This window comes from Sprattus sprattus, assembly GCF_963457725.1.
Source record: "Sprattus sprattus genome assembly, chromosome: 7".
NCBI classification, from domain to species: domain Eukaryota; kingdom Metazoa; phylum Chordata; class Actinopteri; order Clupeiformes; family Clupeidae; genus Sprattus; species Sprattus sprattus.
Genome location: NC_137926.1, coordinates 10,527,565 through 10,546,700, shown reverse-complemented (window position 1 = coordinate 10,546,700; position 19,136 = coordinate 10,527,565). Strand labels below are relative to the sequence as shown.

The following is a 19,136-nucleotide window of genomic DNA, read 5'->3' as shown; positions in this document are numbered from 1 at the left end:
CATACCCATTTGGGTTTTAAGTTATGAGGACTATGGGGGATAATCATAGTGAGATAAATGACTGTCACTGAAAGCATGGGCTGACAGATGGGATTACATTGCTGTCAGCACACAGGCATTAAAGTAAACAGCCAGGTTTCCAGTGTGGAGCCGATAGCAGTAGAGTCAACAGGATGTAGTTTGTATCATCTAAGAGCACTGTCACTAAGTTGTATTGTTTGAGCGTATGGACTCAATTTGGCCAACAGGTACTCAGAGGAGGGAATAGAGAAGTATCAGGTGTCCAGTAAGGTGTTGTCATTTGGCGTTATGCTAGCGGGGGTGTGGAGAACCTTGCCACTGTGGCTGGGGGGTTAAAGCTCTGATGTTTTGCATGTTTGGGAGTTGGGATGGTTTAGTCGGTGCTGAGTGGAGCTGGTCTACTCCCCTCCACTGCTCCACAGCCCAAGAGGCCTGCCGCTCCTCACAGCTGCTTCTCATAAAGATCTCATCCTCCTGCCGTCGGGCCCCGGAGGAAAACGACTAGCAGCATGACATCATGCTCGCTCTCTCGCTCTCTCTCTCGTGCGCCGCTCCGTTCTTTCTCTCTCTTTCTTCCTCCAATGCACTTTTTTTTGCCTTTAGAACCAGTGGAACTCCGCCATTTTCACATTTCACAAAAGGACACATCAGTAGTAGCCTTATGCCTGAATGTTAAGTGACGGACCCTCGACCAACAGAGTTACTGTCCTGTTAGCCTTCCGCAGGCAACCATTGAAGCCTCCACTGAGTTCTAGTCACTGGTCATTCACACGTCACTTCGCTCTTGCTTGTAGATATAAAAAGAGTTTGATTACAAAATCCAAGTGGACAAATGGCAGCGTGTATACTAGTGCCTAAGTTTAGGCGTGTATTTAGAAGACTCATGACCTCCGTTAGGCGAGAGAATTCAGTGGTGTCTCTGACAACCCTGTAGTCCATTATTTTCCTTGCCAGAGGTCTCCAGCCCGTGTAAGCCCAGTTGATGTGAGCGACTCCAGCCTGTAAGCCCAGTCGATGTGGTTTGTTTCAACACACGGCACAGGCCTCGCCTGCAATCAATTTAACGCACCGTTTCACATTTAGCAAGCCCTCCATGGTGGAGCAGAACAGCCGGCCCCTTTTCTCTACTACCCCCCCCCCCCCCCCTTCTCCATTCCGCACTGTTTGGGAAGAGTTGGATGGCGTGCTTTATGTTATGGGGTGCCAAGTGGGTTGAAGAAAGCGCTGGAACGCAAGTTTGGGGTATGGGGAAGGTTTCCCCCCCCCCCCCCCCTGCTCCAGCACTCGGCCCCATCCCTGCTGCTTCGGCTACACTTGCTCCTCCAAGTCTTTGTGAGAGGCAAAGTCGACTTTTTTTTTTCTTGGGCCGGTAGCGGTCTGGTGCCAAACACCACATCACGTGACGTGTGAGGTGATGGGTAGGGATTGCGGTGGCTGACATGCCGAAGCTGCCTTGACCTGGTTCACTTCAACAGAGATTCATCTCCCCGGGCAGGCAAGGGGGGAGCAGGGTGGGGGGGGGGGGGGGGGGGGTGTAGCTGAAGAGGGTGATGGGATGGGATGAGGAGGTTGGGGGTTGAAGGTGAGAGAGAGAGAGAGAGAGAGGTGATGGCTGTTTGAGAGAAAGAGAGAAACAGAAATAAGGAGAGAGAGGGGTGAGGAAGGGAATGGTGGGAGAGAGAGAGAGAGAGAGAGTTGGTGGCTGAGAGAAAGAGAGAGAAACAGAAAGAATGAGAGAGAGGGGTGAGGAAGGGGATGGTGGGGGTGTGTGGTGGGGGGAGTGTAGCTGAAGAGGGTGATGGGATGGGATGAGGAGGTTGGGGGTTGAAGGTGAGAGAGAGAGAGAGAGGTGGTGGCTGAGAGAAAGAGAGAGAAACAGAAAGAAGGAGAGAGTGGGGTGAGGAAGGGGATGGTGGGGGAGTGTGCAAATAAACAGTGGAATTTTATCTCTCCCTTCAACAGAGTCAGTGCTTCTCGGCTTGCCTGTCCTGTCCGGGGCCCCCGGCTTTTTTCCCAAGCAGATCCCGTAGCGTGGCCCTGGCCGGGAGCCAAGTGGTAGGGCCATGTGTGCAGTGGACCTGACCCCCTTCTCTTTTTTTTCAGCTTCCCGTCTCTCTCTCTTTCTCTCTGGCTGCATCTTTTAAACCATGGGATGCTTGCTTGTGCCTCCTTACTCTATATAGTAAACATCCCTATCAGACAGCCCATGGGAACCCTGTCTGTTCACAACCACACATACACACACACACAAGCATGCACACAAACATTCCTGCAAACACACAAACACACACTGTGGCTGCCCCGTTGCCAATCGTACAGCCATGGGCCTTGACCCTGGGTGGGGGGTGCTCAGCTCGCCAGGCTGTTGTGCAGGGATCCTGCTGCTCCACCTCCTCTCCGCCATTGTTCACTGGTTGGGAAAGGATGGGCCGCAGACAGCAATGAAACTGGGTTAGCCGCAAGAATGAGACAGGAACTAGAGGATACCACAAACAATTAATTTTGCAAACAAGTGTGTCTGTGTTTGTGTGTGTGTGCACATTGTTCTTTCGCGCTTTGTTTCTGTCTTTCTTATCAATCGCCTCTAAAAATAACTACCGGCTTATATTGTCGTGTCATGAATTGTGAGTGTCACGTTTCTTGTTATTGTGGTCTGTATATACAACTGTAAGCCCTCCTAGAAGTGGGTGTCTGCCTCGAGAGAGAGAGAGAGAGAGAGAGAGAGAGAGAGAGAGAGAGAGAGAGAGAGAGAGAGAGAGAGAGAGAGAGAGAGAAACCATAATGATAATGGACCAAGTATTGTTTTGCATGGGGAACAACTGCTGCCTGATTATAACGGGAGAGGATTCCTAAGCAAAGGCGGTCGCCAGGCAGGTTGTAATTAGGGTGCCGAAGAAGGACCACACGACTACCCGCTTGACAACACCGTGAGCTGCCAAGACCATGAAGACCAAACAGCACGATGCAAAACAGTCATTTTCTTGTTTATCCCTCATACTTTGGTTGAAGCAGACAGACAGACAGACAGACAGACAGACAGACCGGCCAGAGATGGTGATGGCAGGGTGTGGGTGCTTTCCTGCCCACCTCCTGCCCCCTCTGGCATGGATCATATGCTGCCAGCCACCCTGTCAACTCTGTCTAAAGCTGGCAACTAAGGATGGAAACTAATGTCTAAAGCATGCTCAGACGGAGGTGGAGGAAGATGAAGAGGAAGAGTTCTAAAGACTGAATGAAAACTGTTCCGTTTTTGTTCTCCAGTCAAACCCTGTACAAATCGAACAAGGCCATGGGGATGGCAAGAGATGCTCATCTCCAAGAACAAGCTATCTTGCCTAATGCTTGACTAATAGATTAATATTTAGTTAACAAAACAGAATGTCAACGGTTGCAACTTTGTAACAATTATCTTAACTGTCAATATGCATGCATTGATAACAGCTGTTGAAAAGTTCATGGCTGTGTATTGGGGATGTTTCAGGGGCGCTGAAGATGTAGTCATATTCTAATTCTTTTGGTGCTAGCCTTACGTGTCCAATAGCAACATATCAAAAAAGGCAGAGAAAACAAGCATCAGAGTGTTTTGAGCACATGGGTTACTTTGATTCCGGTCCAGGCACCCTTTTTCTGAGGTCATGAGAACACACATTTACAAATAATGCAATGTGATTATCTCAACTTGAGGAACAAAACACACAAAAACAAGTCTGCCAAAACTGTGAGTCACAGGGAAGAGAAGCGAGGAGAAGAGAAAAGAAGAGGGGACAATAAAAGAAAGAGTGGAGAAGAGAAGAGAATGTGTCTAGGAGCTAGCAAAAATAATCCTCATTCCCCCATCTGGAGGGTATGATCACATTTCAGCAGCTCTCCACTGACGGGGCAGGGCTTGTTTCTTACCTTCCCAAGAAAGCCCTGATACCCCCCTCTGTTCTGCTCAGATTGACTCCTACGCTGCAGCCAACTCATCCCAGTCTGCAACCAATTAGCCCTCTGGCTGTGAGGGCTTTGCGCAGCACACCAGCTAATCGAAAGCTGCTCTCTGACTCAAACTGGCGCAAGAAGCCATTTTCATTTAGCATGATGCTAGCACGAGGGGTAGTGCCTCAACTGTTCCAAGCTGCTGATCAAGCAGGACAATGGAGACTTAAGCCAACTACTTTAGGTTAAGCATGCCATTGAATTTGGTGCAGTTAAGACCACTTTCTCCACTAGGTCTTTTTTTTCAACAGATGGCTTTTTGAGAGGGTAAGCTGAGCTAGTCAAGAGCCCACAGGCCTAGAAGATTATGTTGTACAAAGGGCCATGTACCATACTATTCTTTTTCTTCTGTTCTCCTCTCTTTTCTTCTTCGTCAAGAGACTGCGGGTGTGGGTTGTTCAGTGTATTTCCGTTGCTTTAGTAACACCAAGCCACATCATACTATGACACGTTACACTTTCTGGGGGTGGGGGGGGTTGTAGTCCAGGGTATACGCAGGTTTACGGAGTATACCCACTTATTTTTCAGTCAGCATTGAGTATACTCACTTCTCAAAACAGGGCGTTTATCCTGTGCTGTATGGGCGGCAAAAAAAAATTAAGAGTATACCCACTTCTCCAGGGACCACTACACCACTGCTGTTCCCTCCTCTATTAGGCTGAGGGGATGACAGGTCTGCTCAGCAGTTCAGTGGCCATGGCAAGAGATGAAAGGAGAGGGTGACAGAAGGCTTGAGAGCTCTCCAGAGTCGGCCATGTATTTCTCTATCAAGGCACGTTTCTACTATTTGTGTTGAGCCATGTTGAGTGCACTGTGTGTTTTACTTACTTGTTTTGACAAACTTATTGACAATATTTGGTGTCAGCCAAACTAAAGATATATAGTTTGTACTGGCAAAATATATTGGTATTTGACTGGCTATTATAGCACATGCTTAATGACGTTTGGCTAGCCAACAGTTGCGATATTTGGTGTCAGCCAAACTAAACAAAGTGGCAAAATCTCTAGGCCTACTCATTTCTTCTACCTCCAGTGGACAGCAGAATTCAATTTCTTCTTCTAAGACTTTTTTTCTGTACTGTAAATCACTTCGGCCAACATCAGATTATAGTGGATGTTTACCTTCTGTTTGCCTAGGATTTGTAGAGTGGGGCACCTGTCCTGGATTACAGACAATACCTTTAAAAAGGCATAACCACACACACACACACACACACACACACACACATACTTCTCTGTCCTAAGGTTAGGTTTTAAGTGCTGTATGCGCTGACTGTATAATCATTATGATCTGTATGAATTATTATGTATCTGTCACTGCTAATTCTTGCCTGCAGCTGATGATTAAATAAACCGAGAGAAAAACAAACCCATTCTTTAAATCCTGCTTCTGCTGATGCTTCATTTCTGGGCAAGCTGGGAGAGTGCAGTCGCTATTATTCCGAGGTTTTTCTCAATATCAGCAAGTTAGATCCAGAGGGGAAGCACACAGCAGGAAGTTCTTGGCATTGATATCAGGACCAGTAAAGGCACTCCTGGTCAGAGTTTAGTATCAGGAACATAGCTCACACCTACTTATTTGTCTTCTGTCACAAAGGAAAGGAATTATTAGAGGTCTACAGGGACATTGTGTGCATAACTCAGGAAGGGCCCCAGCTCCAGGGCCTAAAGGCGCTGAATGTTTTCCTCCGCGTCCGGTTTTGGAAGGTCCGTTTATCACTGCTCCGGGTTAGTGTAACTTCACTTCACTGTGTGTGTTCACTGGGTGTTGTGTGTGTCACTACCTTGGATGGGTCAAATGCAGAGGTGGAATTCAGAGTGTGTGTGTCTACACCACCTCTGCCATAGAGGCACTTTCACTTTCCAGTTCCTTTCACATAAGCATCTGCGGCTCTTTTAAGCACTAAGGTGCATCGAAATTGTTCCCTTTTATAGATTGCTTCTATAACTGTTTGCTAAAAAGCACTGTCCCTGAAAACTGCATGTGCTGAGAATTAGACCTACTGGTTTGGGAGCCGCAGTGTCGACTTCAAGGTCTCCCTCCACAGCCATCCACACACACACGCACACACGCGCACACACACACACACACACACACACACACACACACACACACACACACACACACACACACACACACATACACACACACTGTATATCATCACAACATAATTTTAATGATGGACATTTAGCTGTGGACGTTCCCCTCCAGAGCATGTGTAATTCTGCTCCCATGAGTTTGCACACTGCAAAAATGCTTTTCTAACCTAGTGTTATTACTCTTATATTGAGATGAAAAAATCTAGTTGGTCTTGTTTCTAGCTAAATTGTACTTACCTAGTGCTTTCTTGGTAAGGTTATTTTTGCCTATTTCAAGCAAATATTACTTATTTTAAGAAATCTTAACAAGCCAAATTTGCTTAACGCACTGGCAGCCAAATTTGCTTGTTTTAAGCAAAATCTTGCAGTGCACCTCTTGCCCCCAGCCTTTAGAAATGACTCTGTGCCAAATCTAGAGTTACTCTTCCTGTTTGCACTCCTGCTCCTGCGGTTCCGCCTGAGAATTCCCATCAGTGCTCACGATCCCGTCCCCACACGCCTGTGCAGAATGGGATTTTTTATAATTCCCCCAGCTACTCCCAGAGGAGCCCAGCGAGGCGAGAGCTTGGGAAAAAGCTCACTTCCGGAGTCAGAGATCCAGGGAGCAACAGGCGGTCTTCTCCTGCTGCTAGCCTCCCAAAGAAGTTACTCTCAACACCAATATTTTTCAGATTAAAAGTGAACTGTAGAACTCACTGAACCGGCGAGGGCAATAGAATGATAATTCTCTAGTCCCATACTGTCTCAATTCTATGCCCTAAGGTTGAAATAAATGCTCACAAGGCAATTAGAAACACTAACTACACCTCTGCTGTCTAGAGCCATCATCATTATGTTATTATACCCAAGACGGGTAGACAGAATTCTCATTCCATTCTTGTCCATAATTGCCAGCCAGCATCGCACCTTTGCAAGTTCTGATTTGACAGGATATGATTATGGATATTTCCCCTGTGTTTAGAGATGAAATGGTTAGCATTGCATCTGCTGGAATTAATTTCAACTATTTGAGGGCATTTTTATGAAAGACTGTGGTTCCATTTTAATGGAAACTAGATGCAACACGAGGGAGGTTTTGCATGCTGAAACAAACTGCCTATGGTACAACCACAGTTCTGTGGTCCACACAGACATGGCACCGTGAGGCCAGCAGATATGACCAGTGGGACAGGCCAGACTGGACAGTGCACACAGCCAGCCACATGTATGACAAAGAGCACGACATGCTGAGCAAATATCCCAGCAGAACGTCCTTCCCCACAGCACTGTCAGACCAAAGCACTTAAAAAGACAGCAGTGTGCACCTCTCTGTGGCAAGTGTAGCACTCAAGCATGTAGATGAGATGGTCTGATGACACCAGACTGTTGACTGTGACTGGTGACTGTTTACAACACAATCACTGTTCTAGGAGCAGTCCCAGTCAACTCTTCCCAACCATGGTGCCTTCGTCTCAAAGTGGAGCATGAAACAGTCTCTGCCGCCTTAAGTTACAAACCAACTTCTCCACAAAAGAATTTGCTGCTACTGCCTGACCTGCCTGAAGAAAGACTTGGCAAGACCAACAGCTTGCAAGCACCGACGTTCAAAGTGAAAGGGCTGATGTCAATGGGGGCAAAGAGTGTGTGTGTGTGTGTGTGTGTGTGTGTGTGTGCGTGAGAGAGAGAGAGAGAAGAGAGAGAGTGGTGAAATCCACATCTGTGGTCTGCTCCCTAACCCAGCACACAAAGCGCCAGAGCTCACGGAATCCTGGGCAACAAGAATTCCCTCACGCTAGCAGGGTGCATTCTGATGCTGTCTCCATGGAAACTGCGGCGGCCTCGACCATGTGTGGAAGGCCGGAGTCTGCAATGGCTGCTAAGTGCCCCTAGGGGAGGTCTCAGTCAAAAGGGACCCCACTGCTGTGAGCCAGTGGGGGTCACCGTCCACACAGGACCTGCTGTCACTGACTTATCCCAAGGCCTCTCACAACCTCAAGACATGAGCAGCATGCATTTGCATCTGACTCTACTGTTAATGCACAACAATGAAGAGAGAGGAAAGAAGGGACAGATGTTGCCATTCTACACACACACACACACACACACACACACACACACACATTGGAAGCCAAGGGTTTCTGTGAATCTGTTGAAAGTACGTACATTTTGTATTCATCTTTGTGAATAATGAAACCATTCTATGTATTGGTTTGGTGAAAATCCCAGCCGTTCACAAAGTTGTACTTCAGTGCATAGCAGTCATACACTTTGAGCAGATCACTTAAAAGGAGACCAAAAAACAGCTAATCCCATCAAACAGGCCTGCTGTCGTCTGATAACAGTCTAAAAGAGACCCACGCATTGGAGCAGATAACTCACTACAGAACTAAATGGCCACAACTCCTGAAGACTATGGCTGTATCAGAACAACTCACAAGACGACACTTCTGTCATGTTAGCCTTATTCCCAACAGCTATCTATACTTTACCCCCTCACAACATACTTTGGAACCACCAGATACTTCCTGAAAAGTACTGTACTGAATATCAGCCCTGGCATCTCTTGGGACTTATAGCTGGTGGAAAAATACTGGCAAATATTAGAGAATGCAAGGGAGCAGAATTTGTCAACTTTACACCATACTTTCATATTAAGTGACATAAGTGGGTCAGTCATTCAGGATCAAACCGCTTTCAGTGATTCATCAAAAATCTTTCCGAGCACTAATCAGGTTCTCGGCCAAGTGCTTCTCAGAAACTGTTTTATCTCCAGAACTTTGGAGAGATGGCTAATAGTATGCCGTATCAATTGATAAACTGATGTTCTTCTGACTTGAATAAAAAGTACCCTCACCAATCAGTCATCGCGCTGCGAAACCATGTGTTACGGGTCCACATCACCATATATTTTATGACATCGCTGTTACAAGAAAAACTCTCTACATCCATCAACACTTCATACATTGCGAGTGAAACCTTAACCTCTAATGGAAGTTCACTGGATGGGAATCTCAGATGATATATTTGTTTGGAGAAGCCTATGGTGAAATGTGAGAGGCTGGACCCCCTGCCCGGGTTTGCAGAATCTTGGCTGCAAGGTCTGTTACAAATTGCAATACATTTCACTTGACTTCCCGGAAAAGTTCTGTCGTGACTGCACTCTTTCTAACAAGCATGTGTTTTTCGCACTGAAGACTAATTATGTTTTTTCCCTGGGGATTCACATTCCCATAATGCATCCAGACATATTTTGGCAATCCTCTCGTTGACGTAACATTTATTTTGCATTGGTATGGCTCATGGACTTCACAAGCTTTGTACTGTGACCCATCACCTTGAGTTTAACAGTTCATACGTCCTTTTAGACCTCCTCACACCGACTATCCCACAACCCTGTTTTTTGTTCTCCCTACTTGTCCACACACAGTGTATATGCGACCCATTAAGTTTCAATGAAGAGGAGCCATTGTTCCGTTTGTAGAAATGGCTCACCTCACTCATCCAATTACCCACTTTTCTCCTTTTTCTCTGAGGCATAACTAGAATCTGGCAATTTAGCAGACATTGCTTTTTGTAAAACAATGAGTTTATTAAAACTGAGACGGGAAACCTGTGTTTTTCTACCTTCTGATGCTTCTCTGGTCTCGTGTCAGTGTTTACTGCTCAGTGACTGTTGTTTTTGTTTACCAGCTGGACTGTTAATGATTAAAGGCACGCAGGGTAAGTCACTGGCCAGATGAATGGTATTCCATTAAAATACTTGGTAAGGGAGTCAGGGAGTTCATGGTTGGAGAAACCTTGGCAAACATCTTAAAAGCTCAAAGACATCCTCTCACACATACGCACATGCACTCAGTAAATGACTCACTCTAACTTACTCACTGGCAAACACAAAAGCCATGTCAGTTTAAAGGATGCAGCACAGTCAGAGAAGGAACTAACATATGAAGTCCTTTGTACCGTGACCATCCAGTGAGAGAATGTTTTCCATTAACACACACACACACATACAAAAATCATTTTTCCTCTTTACCTTGCTATGGTGGATGAGCCCTCCAGAAGTGCTTTTCCACTGGACTCTCATTTTGTGAAATCTGACACTGGATATGGCAGCATCCACTTGCATTATATCCTTCAGGGTTCTCCTTCCTCCTTCTCCACAGATTCAGCACTCCTGCTGCTGCTTCTGTGGTCTCTCATTGAGCACAGCCAGCCCCCCTCTTCTCTCCCCCAGACCCACAAAGAACAGCACTCCCACTCAGTCCAGGGGGAAAAAAGAAACTTGCACTGAAAAGAGAAGAAGAAAAAAAAGGCTAACTGCAAAAAAACTACCCTCTTTAAAACTTCAGCTGAGAGTGTGAGGAACGTTTTTCCCTCTCCCCTCTCCTTCTAACTTTCACGCTGTCCGTGTAGCTATCGTCTGTTTCTGTGCAGTTGACTCTCTCTCTCTCCACTCTCTTGCTCCTGAGTTTTCCCACCCCTCCCTCTCTCTCTCCTTCCCTGTGCTGCTCCCTCCTCCTCTCCTTTTCCATCATCGAAGCTACCCCCGACCCCCTCCCTCCCTCCCTCAACCCCCAACCGCTGAACTAATCTGCAGCTGGCTGAGTGATTGGAGGCCCAGTTGCTGGGGCAACCGAGTGTCCTGCTCAAAGGAGGATCGGAGCAGGAAGGGGCAAAGCTGAGCGTAACTGAACACATAAATAGCGGTCTCCTCCGGGAGCCAATTAAAAAACTCCGGAGGGCTCCTCTCTTTTTTTTTCTGGCTGGACAGGGCAGCTCTTCCTGACCCAAACTTTATTTACCGGACAGCCCCTTAATCCCCCACCCACTTTGTGAGTTCTATCAACATGGGGAACTTCATTATTACAAAACCCTGTAGCTAGCAGTCTTCTGTGGCCTTTTTTAAATTTTACACAGCCTACTGTTAGATCTGACAATAAAGATGTTTTGGTGTGCTTGACCACTGCATGAGACTTGTTCGTGAACCCGGGGGGCTTGTGAAGCTGAAGATGGCTGGAATGACAAGACAGCAGTGTGTGGAGTTTAGAATGTGAGATGGCTTCAAATCAACAAGGGAGAAGAGAGAGAGAGGGGAGGAAACAAGAGATCAAGTTTCACCTAGATAAGGCTCATGGGTGCACTGACCTAGTGAGAGAAACAAGACCCTCACCACAGAATGCATGTCTGTTGAAGAAGGATTGTTGAGATCTTGTTGGAATTGTTAGAGCTAATTGTGAAAGTGCTTTATGTTATAAGATGAATTCATTGATCTTTCTGCAGCATTTGGCTTTGCACAAATAACACAATGCTATCATACATGTGTTATAATGATTGAGACTAAGACAATCAGTAACATCTTCACGGTCAAACTGACATCCCCCCTTTTGTTGTGCAGAGGGGTTAAGGAAATAGGCCTCTGTTGGGAACTGGGTGGGACTGGGGCTCTGTAACATCTGTTCAGTATCCCCTACCTTTTGTGCTGGTAGTGCCCTGACACAGCTGTGATTTCAGTGAATGACAGGATCTTCTTAGTCCAAAGAGCAATGTGCTGTGAAGTGAATCACGGGCCCTCAAGCCTGCCATTACTACAATATCTGAATGGAAAGCAAAAAAAGATGTTCCAAAAAGAACCAATTTAGCCTAGGCCTAGCCTACTTCAAAGAACTCCTATGTGGTAATGCATTTAGCCTAGTCTAAACATTCCTCGATCGGAATCCTTAATAAAGAAACTTAGAACTGACCAGGTTGTAACAAAACGTCGAAATGTAATTATTTAGTCAAATGCACTCAAAATAACATTGGGAAACATCAAAGTGTTTAGCTGAAATTCATCAACCTTTAGTTCGGAGTTTTTGACGTCCCAAGATGAATTGTTTGTCTCCCCCTGCAGGTTACTTTCCGACAGAGTCCATGATAATTTTCTAGTTGTTGGTTGCTTAAACGAATACCAACCCCAATTTGCTGTAAAACAGTTTAAGAAAAATACATAATATGGGTACAAAATGGGTACACTTTTCAAATAGAAATCGTGTAAGAAGGGCAGTAGGTGTTACCGTGTTTCCCTCTACTCCTAGCAGAACCATATGCATAGTTCCTACCGGCTGTACGGAATTTTCCTCACGAAGCACGCGGAAGTTGGTGCTGAAATTTCATAACAAAAATGAATGAATAAGAGTATGATGTGTTACCCTGGCGGAGTACTTCGCAAGGTTGTCACCGAGTGTCCGGTATGTGTATTTAGGAAACTTTTAGAAGTAGAGGCAGACATTACATGATTTTAGACATCTCTAGCTAACGTTGACGTTTGAGAAGTGGCTATCCACATAAGCGTGTAAACGTCAGGGATGACACGAGAGGTTGACTAGTGCTGTTAATCATATTCTGAACTATTGCTTACTACATAACTATTAAGGATAGCTAAGAAGCGATATGTTCAAGTTAGTTTCGTACGGCGAAGACCGGCTATACTGTGCAATTGAATAAGCAGAAACGTTCAAGTTTTAAATTGTTTGGTATTGCACAGTATGACTGGCTGTCAAGAGAAAACTGGCAATGGAATCTATGTGTTTACTTTTAGGAATGATCAGATATCTTAATATTTAGCAAGATCATTTAGGCAAGTAAAACCCACAATGGCAGCTCTCACTGCAAGAAGCTGCCTTCAAAACTTGAGGTGCTCCGTACGTCAGCTAGGGCTTTTCACTGCAACTCGACTTGCTCCTCACGGATCGCGGCTTGTCGAGAGTAGAGCTGCTCCTCTGTTGACCCGAGTGCCTAAGATTGCGCTGTTATGTTGGGGCGCTGGGCATTGTATTTACAGTGCAGCAAGCTGCCAGGAGACCTTGCTCCCACAGCTGACTGCTGAGAGAAAGTCTATCGCTAGAGTGCAGGTTCACAAGCTGGTGTTTGTCCTGCGCCTGAGTCTGCGAGCTGCGGTGCTCCTGCTGAAATTCGGACCGCTGCTGCTGCTCTTCCCGCTGAGTTGGGTCTCACAGCGTTGGGCCTCCCGCTGGCTGGATGCCCTGCTGTGGGTCACGGAGACCTCAGGACCAACCTTCATCAAACTGGGCCAGTGGGCCAGCACCCGCCGGGACATCTTCTCACAGGCCTTCTGCGACCGTTTCAGCAGGCTGCACGTCCACGTGCGTCCCCACTCCTGGGCACACACTAAGCGCTGCCTGACAAGGGCATTCGGCGAGCACTGGAGGCAGCTCTTTGTGGTCGAAAGAAAGGAGCCGGTCGGATCCGGTTGCATAGCGCAGGTGTACAAGGCCAAGGCCAGAGTCGGGGCTGTGGAGGACCCGGCCTTCCAGCAGCTGGTGCAGGATCTGGAGAGAGATGACCTGCTGGAGGCCTGGGAGATCCCTGGGCTTGGTAGGACTCTGAGTTCACTGCAGGGAACAGTAACAGGCGAAGAAGAACCAGCTCATCAAACTGGAGAGGGAAAAGCTGCTAAATGTACCCAACGAGAACCTCCAGAAAAAGAGGAACACTTTATACCTGTTGCTATTAAGGTGGGCCCACGCTTTGATTGTGTGCTACTTCAATTGTGTTGCGGACTTGTTTAAATTCTGAGACTCTTCTTCTTTTCTGAAACAGGTACTTCATCCAGGGATCAGAAGACAGGTAGAGATAGATCTACTCCTCATGAAGGCAGGGAGCTGGCTGCTCAATTGCCTCCCTGGAGTCAAGTGGCTCAGCTTGCCTGAAATTGTGGAGGAGTTTGAGAAGCTCATGACCAAACAGGTAACACACTGCACACAAAATTCTGCTTTCAAAAACAAGGAAAAAAAATGGGGCATATAAATGTATTATTTAAAATAAGCAAAATTATCTGCTAAAAGAACAAGACATTTTGACTTACCAAGATTTTTTTTAAAGAACCCAAATATATCTTTAAAACTAGTACACTTGATTCTGACTTTGACAAAGCAGTTTTGTACCTATCAGTGGTGATCCAACTAGTTACAATAATTAACCAGTTATACAACCTCAGTAACAAGTTATCTTATAATACCTTATTAAGATGATTAAGGACTGAAAAGCTTGAAGGGAGTGAAATGCTCTAACACAAAAAATGCCTGGTAAGAAGAAATATCTTGCCAGGCAAAAAAAAAGCATATATTGCCTTGATCTAAGATATTTCATCTTAATAAGATTTCAAAGTTTGCAGTGCAGTGCTAATGTCTGTTTGTGTGGACAGTGTAGTGTTACCCCCTGTTTTCTGTTCACATCTTCTTTTCATATTTTCCTTCAGATAGACCTCCGTTATGAAGCAGACAATATTGAGAAGTTCCGGGAGAATTTCCGTGATGTGAAGTATGTCAAGTTTCCCATCCCCCTGAGGCCATTCGTCACCAGGACGGTGCTGGTGGAGACCTATGAGGTGACTGATGACCCCTCAAGCTCTCATCAGTCTTCTCCCATTTGCAGTATCATCTCATTTCTATTAATGACGTGTGCCCCTATGAATCATTTATCAAACTCAAAAGATGATATTTATTTATATACTTATATACTATTTATATACTATATATATTTATATAGTTTCTATTTCTTTTTTTCTTTCTTTCTTTCTTTCAGGAGAGTGAACCGATTTCCAGGTATCTCCAGGGAGATGTCCCCCCGGAGCTGAAGCAGAGAATAGCCAGGATGGGAGTGGACACACTGCTAAAGATGGTAAGATGATCTACTGGTAAGGTTGGGACTCGCTTTTTCTTCTGTGTTTAAAGGGAAACTTTGGGATTTTTCAACCTGGGTCCTATTTTTTAGGTCTTTTGGGGTCCAAACTTCTTCTAAGGACAATTAACGATCGAAATTGGTGATACAACTCCGTCTGTTTACCTCAAGAACTGTAAAGTAAGAAAATCTGTAGATAATTACCGTTTGCACAGTCAGTGTTTTAGCTTCCTCTTAAAGTCTCTGATATAGAACCCCATTAAGTGACTGCAGTCGATGAGCCTACTGTGTGTTGCTGCAGTGGGCACTCAAAGGAAAGCGCCTCCCTTCAGTAATCGACTTAAGACACTAAGTGGGGTACTACTGGAAGGTTGAGATACTGACTGTATAAGCAGTTATTTTCTACAGTTTCTCTACAGTTATTGAGGTAAACACACGCAGGTGTATCCCTGTAGTGATCCTTACTATGTCAGACCCTTACGATAACATTCACAAGCCTGTCAGGGGGCGAAAAACAAGTGGTTTACTTTGACCTGCTGGCTTGCCTCATAGGATTCCATTGTGTAACCGTTTTGAGGTTGCCAGTTTTATTTTAAGTTTCCCTTTAAAGGTGTCGCCCTTGATATTCATCGAATTTGTCCTTGTGAGTGTTCTTGTTGCTGTTGCGGTCTTTAGGGTTCTTAGGTTCTTAGGGATTGTTCTGTGTGTTGACAGGTGTTTGTGGATAACTTTGTTCACGGGGACCTACACCCAGGGAACATACTGGTGCAGGGGAACCAAACCAGCTCGCCTCAGGACAAGGCCACGCTGACAGACCTGTGGGACACGGTCGTGGTGAGCGTCAGGCCCTCCCCTCCCCCACTTCAGCTGGTGCTGCTGGATGCTGGCATTGTAGCTCAGCTCAGCGAAAGTGATATGAGGAATTTCCGTGCCGTCTTCACTGCGGTCGTCCTCCGGCAGGTAAAGAGGTGCAGGGATTCATGGTTTCACCTCAGTCTTATGCAAAAGAGATACGGTTTTGTGATGGAGATGAGGAACCCTGTGGGTCCTTTTTTTCTCCATTAAATTAGCAAAAAATAACATGAAATAAAATCATAAAGTAGTCTAATTTCCAGTGCTTACATTTTCACCTTCCTCTGTGGAATTATTTGGATTTAGTTGCTCAAAGTAACGTTAAGCTGCAATCACCTCATTCAAACATTTCCTCTATTTCTCAAGTTTGTTCAGGAGTTAGGAAGACCTTAAGAAACAATGGTTCATGACAAAGCTTGAGAAACATGCTAATTATCATTGAGCCACTCCATTATTGATCGTCTCCAGTGTACCAGGCTGGCCTCATAATCTCCTGTAAATGTTCAACATTCAGGTAAACCATGGGAATGAACAACTATCTTTAATTCATTTAAGCAGCTTGTAGTCTATAACTGCAACTCAAAAGATAAAAAAGTCTACAATTGAATTTGGTGAATGAACATCTGCCTGGCAGCTCCATACAAGACGTATATGCTTTCACTGCATCCTAGAACTTGCCAGTTTCTTGTTGTTTGTGTCTGTTGGCTGTTAAGAATTTCAAGGTGCTGTTCATGAAAAACTAGTCCACGAATGTGTTGTGAGAGGGGCTGCGCTGTCTCCACCAGGGCGAGCGAGTGGCTGAGCTGATCCTGAACCACGCCAGGGCCAACGAGTGCCAGGATGTGCCGCGCTTCAAGAAGGAAATGGCCCAGCTGGTGGACCAAGCTCTCAGTGATACCCTTTCTCTCGGGAAGGTACCTAAAACACATAAATAAACACTAATCCTCTTATCTTTTACCTAGAACACATTAATAAACTCTTAATCTTTTGTCTCATCTGATGTTGAATTAGATGTTTTGATTTAGTTTGCTTCCTCTGCACAAGTCAGTAAGGCTCCCTTTACTAAAGTTCAAAATACGACTGATGTTATTTACTTCAAATGTATTTCCCTGTGCATATAAGCAGACTTCATGTGTACACTTGACAACAGTAACATTTAACTTGTCCATCCACAGATCCAGGTGTCTGAGTTGCTTTCCCGTGTGTTTGGGTTGCTCATCCATCACAAGGTAGGAGCAGCGCACAGCTCCCTTGTCACCCTAGACTAGCACTAAGTCAAAACACAGACAGGTCTCTGAGAAGGCCATTACCTGTGTGGTAGCGCTGTGGTCTGCTGCATGATTTATCAGCAGAGAGTGCTGCCTCAATGTTAGTCAGACCAAGTCCAAAGAGAGTGTTGTTTGAATGCTTGCTACAATAGATACGTATTCCCTACTTCTTTAGTTTAAACAACAGTAAGGGAGATTATCTAGTTGAAAGTAGTTTTTTAGTGCACAGACTCTGGTTGGTATTTTTTTAACATTTTGCTGGCTAGTCCAGCACACTGAAATATTAGGCCTGTTTCTAAGCGACATAACCACAGCCTCAGCTGTGTTGTTTGTGTGTCTACCAGGTGAAGCTGGAGAGCAACTTTGCCTCCATCGTCTTTGCCATCATGGTGCTGGAAGGGCTGGGCAGATCACTAGACCCCAACCTGGACATCCTGAAGATCGCCAAGCCCCTGCTGCTGAAGAACTGTGCGTCTCTCCTCTAGCTGCAGCAGCAGCAGCAGTAGCATCAGCAGCATCAGCAGCCCACTCTACAAACTCTACATATGACCTTGTGCAACCAGGAACAGATCCAGCTGGGAAAACTTGGGAAAGAAAATGAGGTCACAAATTTAAGGTTAAGGACGCGGCGGGGAAAGGGAACGTGCAATGTTAGTGATGAATATTAATACATTTTGCCCAGCTAATGGGCATTTGTCATTGCCAAAAAATGAAATCATAGCGCTGTCAAATTTCACCCAAAAAGCGGCCCAGTGTGTCACGGACTCTTAACGTACACAGAGCTCTCGCCGGATGCTGTCTGCCTCTCAACCCATTCCCTCCTGTGATTGTCTGAGACACTCTAGTCTCAAATGAAATGTAACAGACTGTGAACTCAAATATTCTCTGTACATAAACATTCTTGCCAGTGTTCAGTGTCCGGCATGGTAAATGGATCCAAAAACAAACGTTGGGCTGCATTTGTACAGCTCTTCTCTACCCAGTGGAGAGTGTGCAAAGCAATTCACAACCAATCCTCACACCTGAGTAGCCAAGCATGGCAGTTAATCCCTGTTGTTATTCTCGTCAAATTACAGTTTATGGTTCAGACCTTCTGATGAGGTGAGGTTACATCTGTCTCTTTTTCAGAGATCCAATTGTTCTTTCCACTAATTCAAAGTAATTACTCATACAATGTTTATAATTCCTTTCATTGACTGACAAATCGTCTCAGATTAGGAACAGACTCCAATTCATTTCATTCCACTTGTAGCACATAGGTTCACTGAGATCCCACAAGAATATCCATCACTTCAAATACATGTGAACTGGGCTGTAAATTATTGAAAATTAATAAAATTGCCTCTTGTCATACTTTGCACATTTTTATCACGAAGGTTTGTACCATCTTATACAGCTTCATTTCTTACTGTTCATGTTCATCAGTTCTCCCAAATATTAAGCATTCCGATGGCAGTGTGCTCCTACAAATTAAAGCAACACTATGCTACTTTTTCAGCTATGCTTTTATCAGGCAACTAGTTGGTATCATCTTCAAAGTCATTGTGATAGTATATGAACATGGTAAAGGACAGATGAACAGGTGTCGCTCCCACCAGTCATCTAGGATATGCAGTAGCATATGCAGGTCGGTGTAACAGTCCAAAACTCAATGGGAAAATGTGCATTGCAGACTGAATTGCCGAAAGACTAGTTACCGCATTAGCCAGCATTAAACAGTGCCAGTGGGGCTATTGATGGTGTCTGCAAGATTTTGCAATACCTTTAAGGTAGTTAGCTCGCTAGTGTTAGACCAAAACTCCTTAATGCTGCTTTGAGACAGACATTTAGTAATGAAATATTCATGCATTTGACATAAGACGTCACAAAAGTGTTGTGTATCACTTTTAGTTTACTACATCTCTTGAGGTAATTGATAATCCATGAAGGAAATGGGCTTCCTGTTTCTGCTCCTTTCCGCTGGTAAATGTGCTAAGGTAAAGCCCCAATCACAAAACGGTCTCAATAAGGAGAGATGGTGAAAGACATCAAAGGCTCCCATTAACACCAGACATCCATTAATTTACAATTTTATTAAATCTGTCAATGAAAAACACAGACAAGAAGAGACGCAATTCTGTCAGATGTCAGGAAGAACAGTCAGCATGGCTGAATGAGTGAGATCAAGAGCTTTTGGTGCAAAAAATTCATCATCATTACTATTATTGCAAAAATGTTTGATCAATTTCATCACCATCACACAAGTCCAAACAGAGCAGC

The 19,136-nt window shown here is 45.1% G+C and overlaps 2 protein-coding genes across 2 annotated transcripts in view; one reads left to right on the top strand and one right to left on the bottom strand.

Moving 5' to 3' along the window:
- The window catches only part of LOC308367861 (DENN domain-containing protein 2A), a 31,121-nt gene extending 20,738 nt beyond the window's left edge, over positions 1–10,383 (bottom strand). The window contains exon 1 of the mRNA XM_080841851.1: positions 10,112–10,383. The gene's annotated coding sequence lies outside the window, so the exon portion shown is untranslated. The remainder of the gene's footprint in view (positions 1–10,111) is intronic.
- A 2,125-nt stretch (positions 10,384–12,508) lies between these two features.
- adck2 (aarF domain containing kinase 2) lies at positions 12,509–17,362 on the top strand (the record flags this gene model as incomplete). Its single annotated transcript, XM_080842438.1, has 8 exons — positions 12,509–13,592; positions 13,678–13,824; positions 14,336–14,464; positions 14,662–14,757; positions 15,472–15,717; positions 16,395–16,523; positions 16,785–16,838; positions 17,222–17,362. The coding sequence occupies exons 1-8, from the start codon at positions 12,711–12,713 to the stop codon at positions 17,360–17,362; spliced, it is 1,824 nt and encodes a 607-aa protein (XP_080698564.1). The 5' UTR covers positions 12,509–12,710.
- Between the last annotated feature and the right edge of the window lie 1,774 nt (positions 17,363–19,136).